The following is a 25,672-nucleotide window of genomic DNA, read 5'->3' as shown; positions in this document are numbered from 1 at the left end:
GTGTTTGAGGGTTACTGGTTGGAAGACACATTTATATATGTATTTCAGCCAGCAATATATAGACACTGGCCCCATTCTTATGCCCCCACAGCCTGACTGCTACTCTGGCAAGCTCTTCCTTCATGTGGGTGTTGCTGGTTATTGAGCAACTAGTAAAAAAGCAAGGTAGGGTCTCTGCTGACATGATGTCAGTAGCAGGATGGGACTCTCAGCTGTATTTGCTGTCTTTTCTTGTAGGAAGACTCAGAGGACAGTGAGATTGACATGGAGGATGATGAAGACGATGACGATTTGGAGGACGAGAGCATTGCTCTCTCACCAGCTAAGCCCAGTCAAAGAGTCCGGAAACCTGAGCCCCTGGATGAGAGTGACAATGACTTCTGACCTTCTTGCCAAGGGACCCAGGCAGACTAAAACCCTCAGATTTGTAGGTAAAGGGGAAATTAAAGAGTCAGAAGGAAATAGGCATTTTGTTGGATAAGCCAGCAGGACTCATTGTTAATGAAGTAAAACCTGTTTCCGCTTTAGCCTCCTGTGTGTTACTCTACACACTCCAAAGCTTAAACAAGAACCGGAGCAAACCCCAAAGATGATTTTTTTTCCCTTATCTATCTCCTAAAACTTGGGAAATGCACGTGTTCTTAGTGATTCACATCCACAGGACAAAACCTTGAGAAATAACAGCCAACGCTGTGTAAGTCTTGCCCGTTATTTTTGTCATACTTTTCCTCTAAAAGTCAGCCAGACCTTCGAGTCCAGACCTGGGGCTAGAACTGGGCACAGGACTCATTTCAGGAGTTGTGTGGGAGTGTCTGACTATTCATCGCATACAGTTCAGAATGTTTATTTTAGATCAGCTTTTGATTCTAGCCTTTATTTTCTTTCTTCTGCATGCTCACGATACCAAGCTTTAAATGTATTTTACTAAAATTGTCTGAAGGAAAGTCAGCTGACTCAGACGAAAACTAGCTTTCCTTGAAAATCAGGCAACAGATCGATGCTCCAGATCATACACACTCCATTTTCTCTCAGAAGGCTGACATTCCTCCTTAGGAAGGAGCAAATTAAGGACAAAGTTTTGGTACGGATTCATGTTTCTGACCTAAAAAAATAAACCAGAATTGAATTTGATAGAATAGCACTAGAATTTCCCTTCTGTGAAAGGAGAAGTGACAGATAGGTGGAGTTTGGTTTTGTCTTGTTAATATGGAAAGCACAGAGGAGTTTTCATTGATTTCACTTATAAAGTCAGACGACTTGTGAAGTTCTCGCTTAATAAATTTATTTAATACCATATTTTTATATTATTGTTTTATTTGAAAGTATAATTATTTATTTGTACCATAACATATAGATACTTATTTAAGAAGAGTTCATGGGTTATTATATTACATGTGAATTTCAGGAGACTATGTGACAGTTATTTCTATGTTTGCTTTTTTCTCTGTCTTTCCCTCAATTTTACATAAGAGATTACCCCCTTTTTATAAAAAAACATTCAGCATTCAGTTAATTCACCAGTAATTTGAGATGTGCCATCTTTGAAACGATAAGCTAACGGGGAAGAGGTGTATCGGGTGCCACATTACCTCCTCAGATGCCGTGGCTTTTAAGGCACAAGAGAGTCATTGCATCTCCTTGGATGACATAGCTTTGGTTTACCTGAGTCTGACCTGACTTTTATTTTAAAAAACAAAAATTGTATTTGTTTCCCTTATGTGATGCTTTCTTCTAATGGGCATTAACATGGGAGCCCAACCCAAACCACAGATAACACGTCCACAGGTGGAGGCAAGAGCTGCAGCGGCTAGTCATTGTCTCACCTGCTTCTTGTCATCCCTCATCCCTTGATTAACTGACTTTGTGCAGAGTCTTGCGTGGTCTGATGTTTCCTTACTTGAGCAGCATCTTTCAACAAAGGAGCTTCAAGTATGGATCCTAATTATTAATGTACTTCTGTTGCTCTGACAGATCCGGGAGTCAGATGTGTGCAGGGGCCTTACGATTTGGTGTCATTTGGTTTTGGTCAAGCAGCAGAGCAGACTCAGGCCCCAGAGAAGATTGTGTGATTAGGTCAATGAAAAACTAGCTTTTAGATCATTGCTGACGGCTTTTTTTGTTTTTTTGCTGTGTAATCAAAGGACCTCTTAAAATGCTTTAAAATACATGTATTGGCAGAAAATGTAAAGGAACTTTTTAAGTCCTCAGTTTTTATTGGTGGGGATAACCATCGAGGATGTCCATTGGGAATTCTGAAGAACTGTTTCCCTTTTATCTGGGGCAGGAAGAAGAAATACAAGATCTCTTTCACTAGTATTTTAAACTGTAACATCAGCGTCAAATGTCTGAAAGGAAGGTGTGTCCCTTTAGGTTAGCAGCATACTGTGTAAATATCACAACTGTTAGATTGGCCCAGGGAACTCATGTGTGCTAGAACACAGGACTGGCTGAATTGGAAGTGAACTAAAAGCTTCTGCCTCCTACCCAGAACAGAAGTCCTTTCTATAAGGATGCGACTGGAGCAGAAAGACAAAGGGCTCAAGAAGTAATGTCATTAGGGGAAAATGGAACTGACAGGATAACCGATATGTCTGTAGGAAACAGTATTCAGATTTTACTTTGCTATTAGATCGTTTGGAAAAATTAAGCAGTAGTGACATAGAAAGTTTAAAATGATGCAACTTTTAATTCTAGAAAGAACAATGAATTATATAGGAAGAAAATGGCTCAGCAATGATCATCAGTTCTAATAAAATCATAAAATAAACACTAAATAATGATTTACCCAAGAATCATGCTGTAACTGTATTGGAAGGATGGAGAAACAAAGTGGGGACATACGGTGATATACGTACAAGTGCCATTTCCCATAATAGAAAGTTAATAGATAATCTCTAAAATGATGAAACAAGAACTAGTGTATGTATGACATTTAGCTTTGGGGTGGAGAGGTATTCAGGAAGGGGAGGAATAGGACAGGAGATTGTTCTTTCCCATTATAAGCCTAGTACTCTGACTTTTTAAACTGTGTATTACTACACATTTTGTCCTGATGAAAATGAATTTTTTAAAAAGATAAATGTACAGGCAGGAAAGGGGTGAGGGCTGGAGATTCAGGTTTGAGAATCATTTGTGTATAAGATTCCTCAGGGGAGAACACGTGGGACGAGAAGAGAGCTAAGGGTGGAAGCCTGTGTCTAAGGGGAGAGTCCACGAGGAGCCAGGAGAGACTGGGAAAGTATTTTCTAGATTTTCTAAAGTGAATGTATTTTTCCTTTAATAATCAGGAGAAATATGTTTAGTTTTTCAAAGAGTGGTAATGAGAAGGTGGAAGGATTGGAAGATGGTAATGTTATGGAATCCAGGGCAGGGGAGAATTTCCCAAGAAGGGAGAGGTGAACAATGTGAGGTCCTTGCTGTAAGTGAGCTTGAGTCAGAGAAGTCACTGAAATGGACAGTTAGGAAATCTCTGGTGACCTCAACAAGGAAAAGCAAGATAGCAGGTGAGGGTTGAAGAGAGGTTGGGATTTGAAGTGAGTATTGATGACTATTTGGAAAGTGGGTGGTCATAAGTGAAAATGGAAGGCAGAGCCAGGGAAGAGTGGGATCAAAGAACATTTTGGAGGGGCAGAGGGCCTTTTTTTTTTTTTTTTTTAAGAGGAACATGAACATGGCTTTTTAACTGAAGGGAACTAGCTTGTGGAATGAGAGGGGTTGAGTCTGTGGGAGAGAGAGAGGGAGGGAGTGACTGTGTGTGTAATGATGAAGCAAAGTTTGCATTAGGAGCCATTCTGCTTAAATATGTGTTGTATATTGAAAACATACACACCAGATAACCATTTGGGTTGGTGCTGCTATTTGGGGTAAGAAGGCTAAGGCTGATTTCATGGTCTTTTACACCTGGATTTCTATAGTGTCTATTGTAGATACGGCCCAAAACAGTTCTCTTGACTTGGGCATCAGGTAGAGTACCCAGAACACTGAGACATTGCCTTAGAAGTTGAGTCAAAGTAGCCCTAGACTAAAGGATGGCTGATCCTGACTAGCAAATCTTCAAAGCAAGTTTTGAAAGGATCCAACTGTTTCTAGGTAATTGTGTCCCAGAATAAAGCTCAAGAATATTTTAAGGAATATGAAAATAGTCAATACCCAACAAGATAAAATTTTCAATGTCTGAGATCAAATCAAAAATTACCAGGTATAATAAGAAAAGTCAAGAAACAGACCAAGAAATGACGCAAAAATGACAGTTGATAGAATTAGTAGAAAGGGACATTCAGACAGTTATAACTATATTCCATATATTCAGACGGTAGAGGAACGCATGAGCAGGTTGTGAGATACGGAAGATGGAAGGAAAGTCTCACACAGTACTGCTAGAGATTTAAAAAAATGAGAGGACAACTGTGCAAGCTGAGATTAAGATCCGATTAGACACTGCAGAAGAAAACATTACTGATCCTGAAGACACAGGGCATGTTTGTCTAAAATGGAATACAAAAAAGACCCCCAAAATCCCATTGTGCTGATTATCAATTTATTGCCTCAGCTCCAAATTCACCTTTTGGCCTGCTCTGTGATAGTGGAGCTATTCGTTGTAAATATCTCTCCTTTGCTAGCCAGCAAGATGTTAAGCCTCATCAGTAGGGTGCTAGAGAGACTTTGAAGGAGAGAAGAGGGGCCTTTACTTCCAATTCCCAGTGTGGCTGCTTTCGAAGTTCCTGGAGAGCACACTTTTTTCTCCACTGCTTTGGCCCCTGAGTTTTCTCCAGTGCTAGGTTCCTGCAAAGGCACAGCTTTCTCTAGCATTTGGCTACTGCAACTACTGTCTGTCACATTCTCAACTTAGCCAGAAACAGTGCAAACCAGAAGACAGTATAGCAACATCTTGAAAGTGCTGAAAGAAAAAACTGTCACCCTGGAATTCTATACCCAGCAAAAATATCTTTCAAAACCAGTAATCCAGTAAAGACTATAACTAGACCTATGTTCAAATGTCCCCAACTTCCAAATAATGTTCTTTATAGCTGATTTTTTCCCTCTAGTCTAGGATCCAATCAAAGATCTTAAGTTGTTATGACTCTTTAATAATATCCTTTCGTTTAAAATAGTCCCCAGCCTTTTGTATTTTTCATGATGTTGACGTTTTTTAAGAGGTCAGGCTAGTTTTTCCTTTTTTTTCCCCAGAATGCCCCTCCATTTGGATTTTGTCTGACTGTTCATTCATGATTAGATTCAAGTAGACATTTTTGGCAAGAATAAAATACATCAGTGATGTGTCCTTTTTTATGAATTTATTTATTTTTGGCTGTGTTGGGTCTTCATTGCTGCGTGCAGGCTTTCTCTAGTTATGGCGAGCAGGGGCTACTCTTTGTTGCGGTGCACGGGCTTCTCATTGCAGTGGCTTCTCTTGTTGCGGAGCACAGGCTCTAGGCATGTGGGCTTCAGTAGTTGTGGCACGTGGGCTCAGTAGTTGTGGCTCGCGGGCTCTAGAGCTCAGGCTCAGTAGTTGTGGCACACGGGCTTAGTTGCTCCGTGGCATGTGGGATCTTCCCCGACCAGGGGAAGGGACACAGGGGAACCTGTGTCCCTTGCATTGGCAGGCAGATTCTTAACCACTGTGCCACCAGGGAAGTCCCAAAATGTCTCCATTTTTAAGGAACCTTTATAAATACCCCTCTGTGGGGTGATACTTTGAGACTGTGTGATTTTCTTCCCTAATAGGCTTTCATCCATGGTTTTATCATCCAATGATGATTCTTGCCCAAATACTCTTTTTTTTGTTGTTGTTTTTTGCAGTACACAGGCCTCTCACCGTTGTGGCCTCTCCCGTTGCGGAGCACAGGCTCTGGACGCGCAGGCTCAGCGGCCATGGCTCACGGGCCTAGCCACTCCACAGCATGTGGGATCTTCCCGGACCGGGGCACGAACCCCTGTCCCCTGCATCGGCAGGTGGACTCTCAACCACTGCGCCACGAGGGAAGCCCCCAAATATTCATTTTTAAAGGAACATTTGGAACATAGTTCCTATTCAAATTTAAAAGTGATAATTACTTTATAATTTTCATAAGCATTTTCCTTGGTTATTTAGTTGATGAGAGCTGTGATGTCCGTTTGGAATATTTTTCCTTTCAACATGGACAGATGTCTGAGGGAATTTATGCCACATGGAAACTCGCCTTTCTTGCCCTTACAGGGAAGCTGTAGCCACAGTAGTGCTTTGGGAAGCCAAATATATATTATGGCATTGACATTTAATGTACCATTGATAACCACTATGCCAGATTCCAAATGACATATAGCAGACAAAATCAGAGATTTTGTAATGGATAAAAGATGGCAAAAACCTTGGAGAACTTTTTTTGTCTGTCTCCAGAATCCTATAATTGAAGGCTTCATTTCTCTTTAAAATTTTTTCATAATTTTTCCGTATGACTCTAAGGATCATACTCCTAAATCCTGTTTTTCGTCTTGAGAAAAGAAAGAGAGGTCCCCTCTGTCACGGATGCCAAATTGATACTCTTCATGGGCTTGAAGATGGCAACTCATTTCAGAGTGAGGGGGATGATTTTAGCCAGGTCAGTGGAAAAGGGCAGTAATGATAAGAAAAAGTAGGGGCACATGAAGACCTCAGGATATAAATGGCTCCAACTGGCTTCTTACTTGCTGAGTTCTGAGGCCTGTCCCTGATCCCCTTGGAGGAAGACCCTCCTTTCCTTGTGCTGTAGCACAGTGTTCATCGCTCCCCTGCCTGGACTGACCCTGGACCAGGAGAGGTGCTTGTGTCCTCCTCTGGCAGCACCACTCCTGCCTCCTAGTAGAAGACCAGCTCTCCTGCAGGTCAGCATCATTCCCAGAACACAGGAAGGCACCTTGGAAAGTGGTCTTTTTGTTGGAAAGCTTCCAGCTGTGTCTCTGCTGTTCTTCTGCCTGGTCCACCAAGAACTTGTTTTGCTCACATTTCAACAGTGCACGAGGAGGCATTTGTCTTGATAGCCTCTGAGATCATCCTGGCACCAGATTCTCCAATGTGATTTCCCTGGAGACTAGAAGAGAAGGATTAGGACAGGGCTTGAGAAATTGACTGAAGGGCTGGAGGCCTGAAGATTCTCATTAGTAAAGCACAGATGGTCACTACATAAAATGCAGAACCCAGTGTGAAACCTTTGTGCTTCCAGGATTCCTCCTGTGGACAAGGCTCAGCATGGCTCCTTCTTATACTGAGTTCCCTTGCAGAGCTGCTAAGGGGCCTGGGAGTCAGCTGGCTCCGAGACTCAGGCGGAAGGTAGGGTCTGCCCTGGGAGCAGTTCTAAGGGTGAGCAAGGATGGCAGGAACGGGCAGATGCTGCCGAGCCCCACTCACTTGATGTGCCGTAGCCCATGGTTTCCAGACAGTGCGGTGGCAACACATATCGCCCCGTCCATTCCCAAGGAATTCTCTTGGAGACTAGGCAGAGAAAAGATGGAGACACCACAGTGAGCCATTCAGGACAGAAGAACACTCCCCAGGAAGCAGCACTGCACTATCTTGGGACAAGTCTGAGACTGATTTATCCACAGGCGCCATAGCAACAGCGAAGTGACATTTAACCCTGAGACCTGTGTCTGCAGGCCGCCAGATTGTCTCGTCCAGGTGCCGTGGAGGACATAAGACCAAAAATGCAGAAGTGAACAAACCCATCCACAATATGGACTATAGTAATCAGAATAGTGTCAGCTATTTGTACTCGGAAGGAAGCAGCTACAGAGGAAATCAAGTGTGTCTTATGCCACGGGAGAGGTTCCAGAAGAGAAGTCTGCTGTTTTAAGGCGCAGGTAGGTCTATACAACCACTCACTTGAGTCTTCGGAGACTTGAGTTGACCCTCAGAGCATTCGCCAGGGCTTTGGCTCCGGCCACCCCAATGGCATTTCCTCTTAAGCTGTTGGGAAAGATGGGAACCCTAAGGCACAGTGACAGCTGAGAGGTGAACACGGTACCTCTTCAGGTGAGCATGAGTTACTTAGTAACCACGGGCGGGTGGCGGTACAGTAAGGTTGCTCCTTCCTCACTCCTGGGCACAGAACAGAAATTGGCTCTGGGGAGCAGGATGCAGGGAGGGGTGAGGCCAACCCAACCTGGTGGTTTGTTGGAACTCTTATCCTCCGTTTTCATTCCAAAGAAAGAGCTGGGCCCAGACCAGAGCAGCAACCCTCCATCCAGAGGGGCCCATGTGCTCGGAGCCACAGAACTGCAGGAGCAGGGATGACCCAGACATCCTGAGAGCCCCACAGAGGTTGGGGCCCCAGGTTTGATCTTCTCACAGACCGGGTCAGTGGCCACTGGCCACCCCAGGCCTGGGGACATGTTTAGCCTGGGCAAGGCCAAGGAGAGGACCAACAAGTGACTCCCAGGAAAAGGGGTGACATGGGGTTGGGGAAGCTGGGGCCTGCCCAATCTACGTGAGGATATTTAAATGATTTGGGAGTTTCCGTGTACATTTCCCCCTTCCATATCTGTTCATTTTGAGTCAACATCTTGGTTTCTTTGGGCAAGAGGCTGTAGCCAGAGACTGGAATACTTACTCAAGAATCTCCAAGGTTCTGTTCACAGCCAGGGCCTCCCCGAGTGCCTGGGCCCCAGGGGCAGCAATGGAGGCCACCTGGAGACTATAAAAGGAGATGCAGTCAACACAGACAGGCAGCCTCTCTGGCCCTCACACCCACCCGGGTCCAACTGCATCCATACTCGCCCTTCATTTCCACTACCTCTTGACTTAGGGCTGAAAGTGGTGAAATAGCACTGAAAGTTGTTGGCCCTGGTCTGTCCAAAGAACGCTGCATCTCCTGTCTGCACTGATGCTAGACAGAGATCTGGATGCTATGGATATAGGAAGTAGAGGTGGTCTTCCGGAGAGTTTGGGGGGTAATATTCCCTGCACCCCTAGTTCTTTCTAGATGTCCGGTGACCCAGTTGCTAATATTAGGAAAATCAAACCCACCTTCCTTGACTAGGAAACAAAAATGACGGTTAATGTGAAAGGATGGTTAAGGGCCAGCTTCCTGGGCTGCTGTGCATATCAGGACTTACTAGAGAGCAGTGAGGACTGTGTTCGCCTTTAGCGCACTGGCCACTGCAGAAGCACCTTCGTCCCCGATGGCGTTTTCCTGTAAACTGAACATAGAGCCTGAACTCTGGGTGCACAGAACAGGGGCCAACGCTGTGGCAGGACATGCTGAGCGTGGACCTTCTAGATTTAAATCAGACCACACACACGATAGCAGACCATCTTCCCAGGGTCACCCTGGGGATCACTGTACCTCGTGTGTGGCCACTGCAGCCCCGTGGCCACCTAATGCATGTGCTCAGGGGTCTGGGGTCTGCATGAGTCTGGACTGTCAGAGCCAAACCAGAAAAGGGACACGTGGACATACTGTCAATGAGAGCTTGGTGTGCTTTGCAAAGCCATCCAGAAAATCAAAGCGCTCAATCCTCGGGCCATTCTTGCTGGTCAGTGTTTTACATCTTTTTTCCCCCCTTTCCTTCCACATTGGAGGAAAGTGGCAGGCCCTGGAGCAATAAATGTTTAAGAGTTTAGTTCAAGTGGACGTTGGTATGTTTGAGGGAGCAATTTGCAGTGATAATTTTAACAGACATTTGAGTATATTGGGTGCCAGCAAGCCCAGTTCCAGCTTCTTGGAACTCAGGTGGGGAGACAGATGAGAGTTACCAACTGCAGGGTGCTAGAAGGGCCCTGTGGAGTCTCCTTCCCCAGTGTGGTCACAGAGGCTGCCCAGCAGAAATAGGTCTAAACCAAACCTGCAGGTGAGAGATGGGGGAGGGCCTGGCACATCTAAGGAAACCAAAGAAATCGAGTTGAGTTGTTGGAGTGTGTAATGAGGCTGAGGGGGTGCAAAGGAAGCAGATCTTTAGGGGCCTTGGAAGCCATGCTAAGGGTTGGACTTCACTCTGCAGGCACCAGGCAGCCATTTAAACATCTTGTCTAGGATGGGAACAGATTTACGTTTGGGAAAGATCTTTGGCCAGCAGTATGAAGATGGACGGATGTGGAGGCTGTGGCAGTGATGCAGGTGAGTGCTGCTGGCGGCCTGGACAGCGGCCGTGAGGGTAGAGGGTGGGTGGGTGGAACATTGGGGGAAGAATTGACAGGATTTGGAGATGGGGTGCAGGTGGGAAGTGAGAAGGCGATGTTTCTAGCTTGCACAGTTGGTTGCTGGATCCCCTCACAAGGTGAGGAGCCAAGAAGCAGACTTGTGGGGGAGATAAGTCAGTGGGAAGTGGAGTGGGCAGTGGACACGTGGGTCTGGAGCTCAGGAGAGAGGTCTGAGCTGTAGATGTGGGGGCCACCAGGACTTTGAAGGGAATTGGAGCCCTGGGTTAGGAGGAGCTTCTAGAAAGAGACATCATTCAAGGGAAGATGACCCAGGACAGAACCTTGAGGAGTACTGTATTTAGAGTCAAACGGAAGGACCAGCCAGACGAGGAATATCTTGGAAGTTGAGGGAGAAGTATTCGGCATGAAAAGCAGATGAGGCTCAAAGGTTCAACACGGAGTGACCATCTGACCCAGCAGTTCTGCTCCCAGGTGTACACACAAGAGAATTAAAAGCATGTGTCCACACGGAAACTTCTCTATGAATGCTCACGGCAGCATTATTCATAATAGCCAAAAAGTGGAAACAACCCAAGTGTCCATCAGTGGGTGAGTGGATAAACATGTCTATCCATACAGTGGAATATTATTTACTCATAAAAAGGAATGAAGTACTGATACATGCTGCAATGCAGATGAACCTTGAAAACATTATACTAAATGAAAGATGTGAGTCATGAAAGACTTCATTTACATGAAATGTCCAAAACAGGTAAATCCATAGAGACAGTAGATTAGGGAACTGGGGGACTTGGTTGGGGGCAGGGGAATGGGGAGTGACTACTAATGAGTATGAAGTTTCTTTTGGGGTGATTGAAAGGTCCTAAAATTGATTGCAATGATATTGCACAACTCTGTGAATATACTAGAAATCAGCGACATGTACACCTTAAATGGGTGTATTATATCTCAACAAAGCCGTTGTTTTTTGGGTTTTTTTGCAGTATGCGGGCCTCTCACTGTTGCAGCCCCTCCCGCTGTGGAGCACAGGCTCCAGACACGCAGGCTCAGCGGCCATGGCTCACGGGCCCAGCCGCTCCGCGGCATGTGGGATCCTCCCAGACCGGGGCACAAACCCATGTCCCCTGCATCGGCAGGCGGACTCTCAACCACTGCACCACCAGGGAAGCCCTCAACAAAGCTGCTTTTTTTTAAATAGCAGATGAGATGGAAACCTGCCCGCTAGCTTTAGAGCAGAGGAGGCTGTGTGCTGAGGGTGTGAGCCCTGCACCTGGTGGGCACCGAGGTTGCAGATTTCCGTGCCCCCTCTCCCCCCCTGCGGAGGCCCCACTTACTCAAGGCTGGTGAGGCTCGTGTTGAGCTGTAGTGCTTGTCCCAGGGCCTTGGCGGCACCGGCCTGGATAAAGTTCCACTGCAGGCTGGGCAGACACACACACATGACTGCGTGGCCCATGGCAGAGCCCAGGAGGTCCTAGGGGCTCCAGAAAGAAGGGGCTTCTCCTGGGAGAGTGACCACAGGGAATGGGGTCCCTGAAGGACGAGGTCCTGACCAAGGTGGGCAGAATGCCTGCAGCCCCCCTCAGGCTAGTCCCAAGGGGCCTACGTGCACTCTGGTTAGTGGAGGGCACAGGGACAGGCTCAAATAGACTCCAGGTGGCCCTGCATGAAGCATGTGACAGAAGCACAGCGTGGGCACACACCTCCCACCATTGGCCTCTCTCCGGTGAACGGCCCCAGGGAGCAGAGCAGGGGACAGGGCACAGCCTAAAGGCCCTGAGGCCATGTTGCTGGCAGGGGTGGGGCCGGGGCCCTAAGCCGAACTTGGCCTTCTGCCTCCCTTGGTTTGAGTGGTCCTGCAGCTCTGTGAGCGGACAAATGGACAGGGCAGGGAGGGTGCGTCGAAGACTCACTGAAGGGATGTGAGGGCACAGTTTTCTCTCACTGCCACTGCGATGGCCTGGGCGCCCTGGTCGTGGAGCAGGTTGGCTGTCAGGCTGGGAGGAGGGGAACAGGGGCAAGTGAGTGGGAGCTGGCAGTGCAGCCCCCGTTCTTGCTCACTGGGGGATCCAGACCTCTGCCGTGTTGTCCCCAACCCCCCCACCCCAGGACTTCATCGTGTCTCCTGGGATTGCCTGGCTCACGCTCTTGGGGTACTTGAATGTACCAGGTGCTGTGTCCAGCATGTGTCCTGGACCATTGAACTGCATCCTGGCAAGCCCATGGGGGGTGGGGGGCAGGGGGCAGGCTCTGTTCAGTGAGCTTCCACGACAGGTCACCTGCCAGGAGGTGGCCAGAGCCGCCTGGGGACTCACTCATTCCTGATCCCTGTTCTGGGAGCCCCTCCCACTTGCTCATATATTGTTGCCAGGGAGTGGGGGTCGGGGGGTCAGGGCAGGGAGAGTGTTGCCACTCACTTCATCCTCCTGTAATTTACGACATAGAGCGGGGGACTTGTGTCAGGGTTGCCACCGGGCAGCAGGTCGCCCAGTCCCCCCACCAACCAGGTCCTTCCCGCACAATGGCGGGGGCGCCAAGGGTCTGCCATCGACTCCCAGCTCTGGGTGAGTGAGGCCCTAGGTGGCATAAAGAGCCTTAGGAAGCACAGCCTGCCCCCATCACGTACTCCAGGCTCTTCAGGGTGCTGTTGGTGCGGAGAGCGCGAGCCAGATCCTGGGCTCCCTCCGGGCTGATGGAGTTTTCTCGCAGGCTGAGGAAAGAGAGGACCGTGAACTGCTGACTGACAGGGGAGGCCTGCCAGGTGCTCAGGCTGTGAGAAGCTGAGAGCCCCAGGTGGAACCTGGGCCAAGGTGGGAAGAGCCTGCTCTAGGAAGTCCCCCTCCGACTGCTCACCAGCCAGATGTCCCCACACACCCCCAGGACTGTCAGCAGTAGGACAGACAGTCCAGGAGGAAGAGGATAAGATGACAGGACCTCAGAGGTGTGAAGGGAGGGGAAGGCCAGCATGCTTGGGGGCCTGCAGGCTTGCCCGTAGGAAGGGAGCTGCAGATACGGCCAGCTGAGGGCCAGAGCTGCCCCTGCCTCCCCAGTGAACAGGGGGAGCGCCGGCTGCCAGGCTCCAGAACCAAGCTGCCCAACCATAGATCTTCCCCATCACAGGCCCCTGGGGGTGGGGGTGTGGGCTTCTCAGCACCAGCCTTTCCTTCCACGCCCCAAAGTCCCTTCAGACACCCTGGCCAAAGGGACGCCCTCAGATGGAGAGTGAGGCAGGGACTTACTTGAGGCTGAGGAGCATCTGGTTGGTGCAGAGGGCTTCCATCAGCGCTACCACTCCCAGATCACTGATGGAATTGCTTTGCAGGCTGCAGACAGAGGACAGGGCGCACTTTGACGTGGCTCTCAGGATGCGGAGGGAGTCCAGCCTGGGGCTGCAGGCACTGAGTTCAGCAGGGAGTTGGGGGAACCCTGTGCTGCCCCCACGGCCTTTCTCATCCCGTTCCCCGCATTCCGGCTCCTGCTAGGTCAGGGCAGGTGGGTCTAGCACAACCAGTGCCTTGATTTGAGTGGCTCCACAAGGCTTCTGGGGGGGGGGACATGTGTCTGCAGCCCCCAGAGAAAGTGGTGCAGCTGAGTGTCCCCATTATGGGGATAGCACTGAACTCCCCAATCCCCACCAAGGCCCTTGGAGCCAGCCCCCTCTGCAGCCACCTGTGCCAGCTTCTAAAGTACACTCAGTGCTTGTCACTGAAAATTCCAGAACCAGCGCCGACCCTGACTGTCCACTGGGGTGGGCTGGAGGGAGACACTAAGATCACAGTATGCCCAGGGTTGGTGGTTGATTGGGTTCTGACAAGGAACTGGTCCTGACTGACAGCCCTCCTCCAGGACCCACCCACCTGCTGGATGGGGAACCCAGGTGGGGAGTCACCCTCTGCCCACAGCCACCCCTGGAGACTCACTCCAGGCTCTTCAGGCCCTGGTTCACCTTCAGGGTCTCCGCCAGGGCCTTGGCACCTCCATCGCCAATGCTGTTACTGGAGAACCTGCAAGAGATGGGACATGGGTGGAGCAGCCTGGTAGGGCGAAGCTGGGGGATCAGAGTCCAGGAAGCCCTCCAGGGAAGGGCTGTCTCTGTTGTCTCAAGGGTGCCCAGGGCACAGTTTCTTCTGCCTGAGGCTGGTTGGTGGGTAGCCTCCGTAAGAGATCAAGGTAGCAAAGTCTTTCTTGACTCCTTGACAGGGTTGGCAGGGCCAACTCTTTAGTGAGGGGTATTTGTGATAACTTTATGTGAAGGTGGCTGGGATGGTGTTTTCTTCTACCAGCTGGGAAGGCAGTAAATGTGAGTCTGAGACAGTTGGGGCTCACTCATTCCTGGGAATCTGGATCTCCATCCTCCTGGTCCAGGGCTTTGGAATCCAAAGCCAGCTATCTTGTGCCCACACATTCATTCATCCATCCACTCACCCACTTACTCACTCATCCATTCATCCATCCATCCACTCACCCACCCACTCATCTGCCCACTCATCCATCCATCCACCCATCCATCCAACCCCTTGTTCACAAATATTTGTGATGGGCTGGGCATTGTGCCAGGCATGGAGGATACCAGTTTGGCCCTTCTGCATTTCTCACATGAGCTCCTTCAGACTCCTGTTCTGCTTCAGGGCATCTGCCATCTGCTGGGTTCCCGCTGGCCCGATGCTGTTCTTCTGCAGGCTGTAGGAGAGGGGTCCTTCAACAAAGCTGGTCACAGCCATTCCCAGGCTAAGGACAGTCTGGTTCAAGGTGAGAGGTCAGAGACTACTCAAGTGCCTCTCTGTTTACCACAGCATGGGGGGAGGGGTCTCCAGGAAAGGTCTGTGGATTGTTGCCAAAGTGTTGCTAATAGACTGATGTGAAGAGTTGAGGCAAGAACCGTTGGGCCTTCCCTTCAGGGGCCAGAAAGCAGTGACCAGCGGACACTGTTAATATCCAGCAACCTCCAAACTGGAGATTTCCATGTAGAAGTCCCACTGGCCCCTCACCTGACCAGCCTTCTCAACACTCAGCAGTCTGCCTCCAACCAGACCAGCCAGCAGCCTGCCCTGCAACCCTGCAGTCCTCCCAAGGGCAGACCCTCCCTTAGGTGCCTCGTCTTCAAAAGCTGCTTCCTTTTATACTAAATGTGGAGGAGGGAGATGTTACAGGAGAAACCCTGTGCTCATCCTAGAAAGACAGGCAGGGCAGGACCTCTTCTGTGTGAGGCTAAATACACTCTAAACAAAATGGAATTTTCCCTGGTTACAAAGGGAAAAAACCCCTCCCCTCCCCTCCCTTAGAGTATTTCCTTGAGCAAACTTGGGATTGTAAATCCTTTCCCTGTCCCTTTGAGAGTGTGTAAATCTTTTTAAGAGCTAGAAGTAAACCTCTTGGCAAGTTTATAGCCTCGGAATATCTTTTGTAAGGGCCTTGGAGCCATCTCTTTGAACTGTGCACATCAAGTAAGAGAGCACCTGCTCCAAGCTGTAAGTACCTGCTGGTCATAAAGATGTGAGAAGTTTTCTTTTCCTTGTGATAAATGCAGTTAGCAAACACAGATGGCTTCCCCCAAATAACAGGCAAATTTAGTATAAGGTAAGTGTGACAAATGGTTCTGTCCAGTCCTCTTATTTGAGGGCAAGTTATGGTTTTTCTTGAAGACACTTATGTAATGGGTTGTATCTGCTCGACTGTAGGAAAGGGTGAGATTCTTTTCTGTCTTTGCCATCCCATTGGTGGATTGCCTTTGATGCTCATTGCAGGCTAACTGAATGCTTATTCCAGTAATTAAGCTGTTTCATACTTTTCTACATTTGTGGAGAGGATTTTCTGGGTTGGCAGGAGGCTTTATTTTTAATTATTTCCCCCACACCTGTTCTGTGGAAAAGCAGTGGACATCAGATTTTCCAGGGGCCATCCAGATGGATCAGAAAGCCTGAGGGCTTTGTCCCATCCATCCCTCCATGCAGAAAACAGACAGGCCCTTGGAGGAGAAGGGAGAAGAGAGAAGAGAAAACGTTCTCTGCCAGCCAGCATGCCCACTCACTGCAGCACGGAGAGGGTCCGGTTGGCAGCCAAGGCCTCAGCCATGAACCTGGCACCGTCATCCCTGATCCTGTTGCTCTGGAGGCTGTGGAAGCAAAGAGGTGCATCACTGATGGAGCATAGGACGGTGCCTGGCATGCCCTCACCCCCACTACCCAGGAAGTGGGAAAACAACTGGCCCTTCCCACTGCTGCTTTGGCCTTAGGTTTTCCTCTGGGTCTCTAAGTACTTGCCTGCTGACTGGGGACAAGGTGCCCATGGTATGTGGATCACAATGACAAGGTCATTGATAGTCCCAATTACAGCTAAAAGCCACAGCACCCAGGTGTTGGTGAGGATGTGGAGAAATTGGAACCCTCATCCGCTGCTGGTGGGAATGTCAAATGGTATGGCCTTTGAGGAAAGCAGTCTGACAGTTACTCAAAAGGTTAAATATAGGGTTACCGTGTGACCCAGCAAATTCCACTCCTACGTATATCTACCCAAAAGGATTGAAAAAAAGTCCTCAAATACTTGTACAGAGATGTGTACAGCACAATAGCCACAAGGTGGAAACAACCCAAGTGTCCATCAGCTGATGAATGGATAAACAAATTGTGGTCTGTTCATGTAATGGAATATTATTCAGCCATGAAATGGAATGAAATACTGGCGCATGCTACAACATGGATGAACCTTGAAAACATTATACTAAGTGAAAGAAGAAAGACACAAAAAGTCTTATTTTTTGATTCCATTTATATGAAATATCCAGAATAGGTAAACATACAGAAAGCAGATTGGTGGTTGCCAGGGGCTGAGGGGAAGGGAGAATGGGAAGTGATTGCTAATGGGTATAGTGTCTCTCTTTAGGGTGATGCAAATATTTTGGAACTAGATAGAGGTGTTGGTTGCACAACTGTGAATATACTAAATGCCATTGAATTGTACACTTTAAAATGATGAATTTTATGTGAATTTCGCTTCAATAAAAATAAATATATAAATGAACAAGACAAAACAAAATGACAGGACACACTCCGCTAAGGATGGATACAACCACTGGCCCCTAAAAGGAGCCCAGCAAACCACACCACACCATAGGAACCATCTGGAAGATGGGATTTCAGTGTCTTGGAAAACACCGCAGGGGATCATTCTGATGCCATGGCCTTGGGGATTTCCTACTCAATGTAGGACAAGAGCTTTCCCTCATAGATTATTTTGTCCTTCAAACCTCCATATACCTCCACCCCTCTTCTCCTCCATCCCCTGTTCAGGCCATAAACACAGGCATAATGACTAGGGAAGAGCTGAACTTAGAAACTTGCTTAGGATACAAGATCCCCTGGCATCCACTGGGTGGGAGCCACTATCTCATGGTCGCCATTTTGAATTACCTCCCACTCCATGGGTGGCACCTGATGAGAGGGTTCTCTGGGCCACCTCCTGGGGGCAGAGAGACAGGGAGCGGGTGACACGTACCACAGAGAGGCCAGAGTGCGGTTGATCTTCAGAGCATCTGCCAGTGCCTTGGCCCCTTGAGGTCCAATGGAGTTACTGCGGAGGCTGGCAGAGGAAGAGAGAGGAAGAACCATTCTCTTTTAGCCAATTCCCAGGGAGGGAAGGAGGAACAGAAGTTACATGGACCTTTAAATCCATGCTCCTCGAAAAGAATGCATCAGGGTTTAGGATTTCACGTTCTGTAGAACTGGGGCAGAGATCCTTATTTAGGCAATCGAGGAAGGAGTTCCCCAAGATGGCCCCATGTGATGGGGAGAAGAAAGCAGGATCTGATGGACTAGTGGGCTTGGGCCAAGTGTGAAGAGATGATAACACCAGGTTCAAGGCCAAAATTCTGGCGCTTCACTGGGTGAGTCCCAGCAGCTGAGCAGGAGTCAAGACTTTGCTTGCTCAGCTGTCCTTCCAACCCATCCTGGGAAGAGTGTGGTCTAGGGCACTTCACAAGATGGCTCAACACTCTCTCCCTGTCCCAGGGGTGAAGGGTCCTACTTACTCCAGAGTGGTCAAACTTCTGTTAACGAGGAGGGATCTGGCCAGAGCTTTCGCCCCTTTGTTACTGATCTGGTTCTCAGCCAAGCTGCCCAAAGAGAGGGAGAGGAGTGGTTAATGAAGGTCTGTAAATCTTGCCGCCTATCCTGCAACGCGAGGCCTGGGATCCAAACCCGTCAGCCACCATAACATCATCAGGGCCTGGACTCAGGTGGAGATCAGGTAAGCCAGGCCAAGGAAAGCCTCTGAGATGGGCAAGGTAGGGCCAGAGTGGGTGGACAGACCCTCACACCAGCAGAGGGTCCCAGTGGAAAGTATGACCAGAATCCAGCACAACACCTTCTACCCCAACAGCGCAGCAGAGGGTACGGGCAATTACTGAAGACTACCATGGGATTCCCAGCCAGGGGTGTGCTGGAAAACCAGCTGTCAGGAAGAAACAAAATACAAAAATCATGATTTGTTGGGTTGGCTAATTTCCATGGTGTAAATACTCCCATCATGGCCAATTTCAAGCACTCTCAGCTTGTAAAAATTCCGAAAATGTAACAATCAGCTCTCATGAACTTGTGGCTGAAGTCGGTTCCAGCACACCCCTGACCCCAGCCCTTTCTCTAATCCAAGAAAGGAAAATGGTAGAGTTATTATAAAATTAACTTTGAAGTAACAAAATGTACGTCTGTATCTGCCTTGAAAGGGCATTCCAGGGAATTCCCCAGTGGTCCAGTGGTTAAGACTCTGCTTTCATTGACAAGGGCATGGGTTTGATCCCTGGTCAAGGAACTAAGATCCCACAAGACACGTGGTGTGGCCAAAAAAAGGCATTCCAGGAACACAATGGGGATCCACTTAATGTTCCTTCATACACCCAGTTTCAGAAATGATATCTGTTGAGGTTCTTAGGCATTTTAAAATGTGAGACAGCCCCATGGGATGCAATTGGAATCCCCAGTGCTTTTCAAGCTATGTTTCAACGGACCCTAAGTTTCTTCAGAAAAGCTTCAGGAGGCTGAGGGGAAACCAAGTGCCTAGGCCCTGCCTCCCACTTCTTTGAATCCCAGCAGCCCCCCTTTTGTTTGCCTGTCTAATTGGGATTCTGCCTCATATGCCACTTTTTTATTTATATCTGACGGCGTTGGGTCTTCGTTGCTGCGCATGGGCTTTCTCTAGTTGAAGTGAGTGGGGGCTACTCTTCGTTGCAGTGCACGGGTTTCTCATTGCAGTGGCTTCTCATTGTGGAGCAGGGGCTCTAGGCATGCAGGCTTCAGTAGTTGTGGCACGTGGGCTCAGTAGTTGTGGCTTGTGGGCTCTAGAGGGCAGGCCCAGTAGTTGTAGTGCCTGGACTTAGCTTCTCCGTGGCATGTGAGATCTTCCTAGACCAGGGCTTGAACCCGTGTCCCCTGCATTGGCAGGAGGATTCTTAACCACTGTGCCACCAGGGAAGTCCCTCATGTGCCACTTTTAAAAAGCATTCTATCACTTAAAAAAAGTTTGAAGACTGTTCATCCAGACCACCACCTTCTATATAACTGTTCTCAGCTTCTAGAGAGCCTCTGTCCCCATCCCCTACCCCCAGGACTTTTGTAACATTTTATAAACAATATTTCATGAAGGATACCTTGGATGTTTCAAACAGGGTTGTGGCACTGAGGACCAACTATAGAGAGGTGAAGGAGAGAGTGTGGCCAGAGAAGTTGTTTTTGGCTTTGTTCAGAAAAATCTCTGAGTACTATCTAGATTCCTTTAAGCAAAACACTGAAAGTTGGCTATTTTGCTGAAGGTTCTCATGAAGGAAACTATATTCATAATGAGAAATTGTCATTATTTTGTTTCTTTCAAAGAGATTGCATTTAAATTTCTGGCTAACAAGAGGATCCTGCTAGTTAACAGCTGGCTCTTACACGGTGCTTCCTCTGTGGCTGTCCTGTCCTGAGCACTTTACGTGAATTAACTCATGTAGCCTCGTGGCAACCCTAAGAGGCAGTGTGCAGTAAAGGATTAACCTTGGCCCCTGCTCCTGAGAGGTGACCTCTAAGCCCTTGGAATGTCCTGCCTGGTAGGAATGTCTCTGTTTACCTGGGGGCCTTGGGCCTTGATGGATAGTCTATCTCACAATGGGATTTATGGTCATGCAGTGTCAGCTTGACCTCTGGAGGGGCTGGAGACTAAGGTCAGCATGCGGTGGGCAGGTGTGTCTTCACGACCAACCCCCAGTAATAACCCTGGACACCAAGGCTTGGGTGAGCTTCCCTGGTTGGAATGCTCTGTGTGTGTTGTCACACATGGTCTCTGGGAGTAGGAAGCGCTCTCTGTTCAGCTCCGCTGGGAGAGAGCGGCTGGAAGCTTGGCCTGGTCTCTGGGACCCTGCCCCAAGGGCTGTTCCCTTTGCAGATTTTAATGTGTATCCTTTCAGTGTAATGAACCGTAATTGTGGGTATAATTGGTTTTCTGAGTTCTTTGAGTTCACTGAACCTGAGAGTGGTCATGGGGACCCCTGAACCCATACCGTTTACCCTTCTTAGGCACAGAGGTGTCTGTTCAAGGTCACATGGAGCTCACCACTACTCTAACCACTATCCTCAAAGACTTACTTTTGCTCTGGACTCATTCTATATTCTTGTCTCCTCAGAAAAAGATTATTTCAAAAGCTGGAGGCTTGTGTGAGGATGAAAAATTACTCTCTGGGTCCTGTTCTCTAAACTCACCTCTCTAGTTCTCCTAAAGCCACCCTCAGGTCATCACATCGATTCAACTACAAATCAGGGTGTTAACTCACACTTGGATGTTATTGGGTTGGCCAAAAAGTTTGTTCGGGTTCTCATAAGATGATGTAGAAAAACACAAACGAATTTTTTGGCCAACCGGATGTAGGAATGATTTCATTAGCACATAGATCAGTTCTGCAATCAGCATATAAACTCTAATTATGTCATTAAAGATGCAATGTTTAAATTTAAAATTGTTTTAATTGATATTAATTTAAAAATTTGTGTGTTATTTAAAGATGCAATCCTGTGCTCAAAATACCATTTGAGGGCAAACTTTGTGAGGCATTTAGAGTAAATCAGACTTGGTGGTATGTCCGCACAGACAGCATCTGGAGAAATGGTTCTGTATCCACGATAGTATCTGACCCATACCGTATCCTTTGCCTCTTCTTACAGATGAGGTACCTGAGCCTCTGGAACTTTCTGGAATGAGCAGAAACAAGCAGCCTGCATCCTGAGCCACACGCCTCAATGACACTTCACTTTGAAAGCACCCCTGGCCATTTGAGCAGAGAGGAGGATGTGAAAAGAGCCCCGGACACCTAGACAGGTGGGCAGCCTGGGCAAGGTCTCCTGGGTCGGCGTTACCTGATCCTCTGAATGCGACAGTCCTTCCCACTCAGCACACTGCCCAGCAGTTCCATCATGGGGTCCTGGAACTGGTTGGTGTCCAGCCTGGTCAGGAGGAACAGCAATAATGAACAGTCCCACTGCCCATGGGCAGGTGGGATGAGGCCCCTGGCAGAGGGCTGGCATCAGGCAGCGGAGGGGGCACTCCACAGACACCCAGGCTGAGATCCTTTCCCTCCCCCTCCTCTCCATCCCAGTGCAGCCCCCACTGTGAGGTTCAGAGATCCGTGCCAGCACACCCACATGCTCAGAGTTTTCCTACAAGAGTGACTTGGGAGGCTCAGTGGTGTAAACCCTGGGCTTCCTACCCACAGGGATGTCTTCCCAGCAGCCCCGCAGTCTGTATGCGTGTGCAGGACACCAGTTGCTAGCTCTCCTCCTTCTGAGGATGTAGAAGCTACTCTGAGGTCCTGAATGACCCTTGTCCTAAGCCTTCCCTTCCCCCCACCAGGGTCCAGAGAATGGACAGAGGGTGATGGGCTGAGAGTGGAGTGAATGGGTATGGCCTGTCAGCATTGGGATGGTTTACAGGGTGTTGTAGGTTGAATTGTATACCCCTATAAGATATGTTGGTGTCATAACCCCCCAGTGCCTCAAGAACGTGACCTTATTTGGAAATAGGGTCATTGCAGGGTAATGAGTTAAGATGAGGTGGGGTGGGGTGGCCTGTAACCCAGTGTGACTGGTGTCCTCACAAGAGAGGAGAGCTCTACATGAAGACAGACACGGAGAAGGTGGCCGTGTGACCTCGGAGGGCAGAGACTGTGGTGATGCGTCTACAAGCCAAGTATTGCCAGCAAACACTGAAGGCTGGAGAGGCCAAGAATGACCCAAGGATCCTCCCCTACAGGTTTCAGAGGGAACACAGCCCTGCTGACACCTTGATCTTAGACTCTAGCCTCCAGAACTGGGAGAAAATAACATGTCATTTTAAGCCACCCAGGCTGTGGTCCTTTGTTACAGCAGCCCTAGGACATGGACACAGAGGGGCATGGTGGAGGGGAGGAGCCCTCCAGGTCCCTGCTCTCTCCTCTGCCCACACGCCCCACACAGCCCCACCCTGGCGCCCACCTCAGACTCCGGCAGTAGAGTAGCTGGGGCAGCAGGCTCTGGAGGACCCCCTGGCTGAGGTACAGGGGCAGGTTGGCCTCCTGGGTGCAGACATCGGACACCTGCAGGAGGTAGGCCAGGGCAGCGCGGTGTTGGGGGCTGGTCAGCCCGGCCAGGCCCCCGCTTGCCATGGCCTCTTCCACGCTGTGGGCCAGCTCCGTGTGCTGCAGCTCACGCAGGCAGTGCAGGACGTTGATGGCCCGGGCGCAGACCACCGTGTTGGGGCGCAGGCAGCCCTTCAGGAGCTCGGCCACCTGGGCCCGGTAGCCCTGGTGCTCGCCCTGGGTCAGCAGGGAGCCGGCCAGCAGCGCGTTGACCCTCGGAGACAAGAGGCCTGAGAGGAAGCGCAGGAAGACATCGAGCCGCCCATCCTCGGCCTGCATGGCCTTCTGGGCCGCACTCCTGAAGTGCGTGAGGAAGCCAAGCTGGGGCCAGGACATGCCACCCTCGGTGAAGAGATCGAAGATGGCCCTCTTGGACGCGCTGTAGTAGTAGGCAGCTGCCACAAACTCCTGCAGGGACAGGTGTGTGAAGTAGTAGACTGCTGAGGAGGCCAGGGTCTCCTCCCGCTGCAGGAAGCAGCTGCATGGGGCGGTCTGCAGCAGAGCAAGGTCCACGCCGAACACCTTGAGGTCTGGCTCGTAGAACACGTACTTCTTCCTGACCAGCCCGTGGAAGGCCAGCCGGCCCAGTGTCCCCACCATCTTGCGGCAGCCGTGGGCCAGCTGCTCAATGCGGGGGCTCACCTTGCCCTTCTCCTGCCCCTCCCTGCTGAGGGCCATTCTGAAGTACCATGAGTAGAGTTCACACAGGGTCCTTGGAGGCCACGGCTCTGCATCCTGGAGCCCTGGCCTGTTGCGGTGCAGGTGGCCCAGCACCGACCCCACCAGCTGGCAGAAGGCTGGGACGGCGCACATCAGATACAGGGGCCTGTCAGCCTGCATCTGGCTCAGGACCCAACCCGAGAGGACCTGGTCCTCAGGGAACATCTGCCCCAGACACATCTTGATCTCCTCCTCGTTGAAGCCCCGGATCTCGGTCATCCGGTCCACCAGGCCTCCCGGGATCTGGCCAGCCGCGCTGGGGCGGGAGGTGACCCAGACAGAAACACCTGGGAAGAGGTTGCCCCGGATGATGTTGGTGATCAGATGGTCCACTTGGATCTCCTTCTTGGGGTCTCTGCAGACCACGGTGTTGGAGAAGTCCAGGGGCATCTTACACTCATCCAGGCCATCCAGGACGAGGAGGACTTTGGTTAGGGCTGCTGACGCCAGGCCAGTCTCCCCCGCGTGTGGGAAGACAGAGCGGACAAGTCTGTCTGCAGACAGCTTCTCATGGGTGTTGAGATCCCGGAAGGTCAAAGGCAGCACCAGCGAGAAGTCCTTGCCCATCTGCCCCCGGGCCCAGAGGTAGACAAAGTTCCTCACCAGGGTGGTCTTGCCCACGCCAGCCACCCCAATGGTGATGGAGATGCGGGGCGGGACGGACACCCGCGACAGAGGCAGGAAAAGCCTGTCCAGGGCGATGGTCCTGTTGGAGCACCAGCCCCCACGTGTGGCCTCCACCTGTGTGAAGTCGTGTTCCCTCAGCTGCAGGTCCATCAGGTCCTCCACCAGCAGGAGGCTGGTCAACCTGGAGGAGGGGCTTCCCAGCTCAGGGCTGCCTCCCATCCTGTTCAGAAGGGCCTCTCGGTGCCTCTGTATCCTCAAATCTGGACAGAAGCCAGAGGGGAGGGATGGGGGAGGGTGGGGGAAGAGGGCCCTCCCTCCGGTGGGGGAGGGGAAGAGGGCCCAGGGATCCCTATCTGTCTGCTTACCATTGCCATGGGGCCTCAGCAGGGACTCTGGTGTCCTGTCAGGGGGCTGCAGGATCTGGGAGCCCTGACTGCCCTTTCCAGCCAGCAGGTCCACTAGGGCTTTCACCTGCTCAGCTGGGGAGCCAGCACCGTGGCCCTGGCCAGCCTCCCTGCCCGTGTGCACCTCTTGCTTCCTCATGGAGTCTGGGATTGCTGCCAGGAGCTGTGGAGAGAGGGCCTGAATCTGCTTTCTTCTGTCTCCCCATCAGTGGCCTGGGGACAGGTTAAGCAAGCCTCAAGGGATGGGCGGATGGGGACCCACCCTTTCTCCTGCCCTGAACTACGGGTGGCTCTTGATCTGGCCTCCGGGACAGGGTTGGAAGGACTGTTTGTTGCTGGATGGTGACAGTAGTCCCTGCTGCCAGGAGCATTGCTCAGGTGCAGGGGCCCTGGGCTCGAATCTGAGCTCTGTCACTTACTGGCTCTGCAACACTGGACAGGCCACCTGAGTGCTCTGTGCCGTGGTATCCTCATTTGTAACCTGGAAATGGGGATGAGATTGTGAACAGTTCCACTCATGAGAGGGGAAGGATGAAAGAGACCAATCTGGAAAAGCTGCGTGTGGTATGATTCCAATCCTATGGCCTCCTGGAAAAGGCAAAGCTATGGAGACAGTAAAAGGATCAGTGTTCGTCTGGGGTTTGGGGCGAGGAGGGAGGATGAAGTGGCAGAGCACAGGGATTTTTAGGGCACTGAAACTACTCTGTATGATACTGCAGTGGTAGATTCATGTCATTGTACATTTGTCCAAACCCATAGAATGTATGGCACCACGAGTGACACTAATGTCAGCTCTGGACTCTGGGTGATAGTGACGTGTCAGTGTAAGTCAACCAATTGTAACCAATGTGCCCCTCTGGTTGGGGAAGGGTGCGTGTAGGTGTGCTGGGGGTAGAGGGAAATCTCTATATTTCCCACTTGATTTTTCTGTGAACCTAAAACTGCTCTAAAAACTAACGTCTATTAACTTAAGAAGAAAAAAAAGAAAGAAAGGAGGAGCCAAAAGGGAAGAGAGAGCTGGTTCAGCTACTCAGCTACTTTTCTTTTGTGTTCCTGGGGCCTCTGGGAAGCGCAGAGGCTCCTGACCCTCAGGCAGCACTGTTTTCTGCTGGGAACAGTGATGCCGAGGCACTGAGAGGCAGAGCCCCACCTGCTCACGTTCCTTTCCCTCCCTGGGGA

The 25,672-nt window shown here is 50.0% G+C and overlaps 2 protein-coding genes across 4 annotated transcripts in view; one reads left to right on the top strand and one right to left on the bottom strand.

The window, feature by feature from the left end:
* CLUAP1 (clusterin associated protein 1) overlaps positions 1–1,294 on the top strand; it is a 43,197-nt gene extending 41,903 nt beyond the window's left edge. For 2 of the 3 annotated variants that reach the window (XM_082671193.1, XM_082671192.1), the window contains one exon: positions 238–486. In XM_082671193.1, coding sequence (XP_082527319.1) covers positions 238–384 — 147 coding nt within the window. In that variant the 3' untranslated portion in view covers positions 385–486. Of the gene's footprint in view, positions 1–237 lie in introns of all 3 variants that reach the window. The other variant, XM_082671194.1, reaches the window with a different exon arrangement.
* A 5,661-nt stretch (positions 1,295–6,955) lies between these two features.
* Positions 6,956–24,632, bottom strand: NLRC3 (NLR family CARD domain containing 3; the record flags this gene model as incomplete). The annotated part of the gene is made up of 17 exons (XM_082669580.1): positions 6,956–7,046; positions 7,364–7,447; positions 7,838–7,921; positions 8,565–8,648; positions 9,070–9,153; positions 11,449–11,532; positions 12,025–12,108; positions 12,738–12,821; positions 13,351–13,434; positions 14,032–14,115; positions 14,708–14,791; positions 16,140–16,223; positions 17,603–17,686; positions 18,135–18,218; positions 21,487–21,573; positions 22,600–24,349; positions 24,455–24,632. The coding sequence occupies 17 exons, from the start codon at positions 24,630–24,632 to the stop codon at positions 6,956–6,958; spliced, it is 3,198 nt and encodes a 1,065-aa protein (XP_082525706.1).
* Positions 24,633–25,672: the final 1,040 nt, after the last annotated feature.

Source organism: Grampus griseus (genome assembly GCF_964374135.1).
Source record: "Grampus griseus genome assembly, chromosome: 14".
Lineage (NCBI taxonomy): Eukaryota > Metazoa > Chordata > Mammalia > Artiodactyla > Delphinidae > Grampus > Grampus griseus.
The sequence above is the reverse complement of the archived record's forward strand: the minus strand, read 5'-3'. Positions and strand labels throughout refer to the sequence as shown.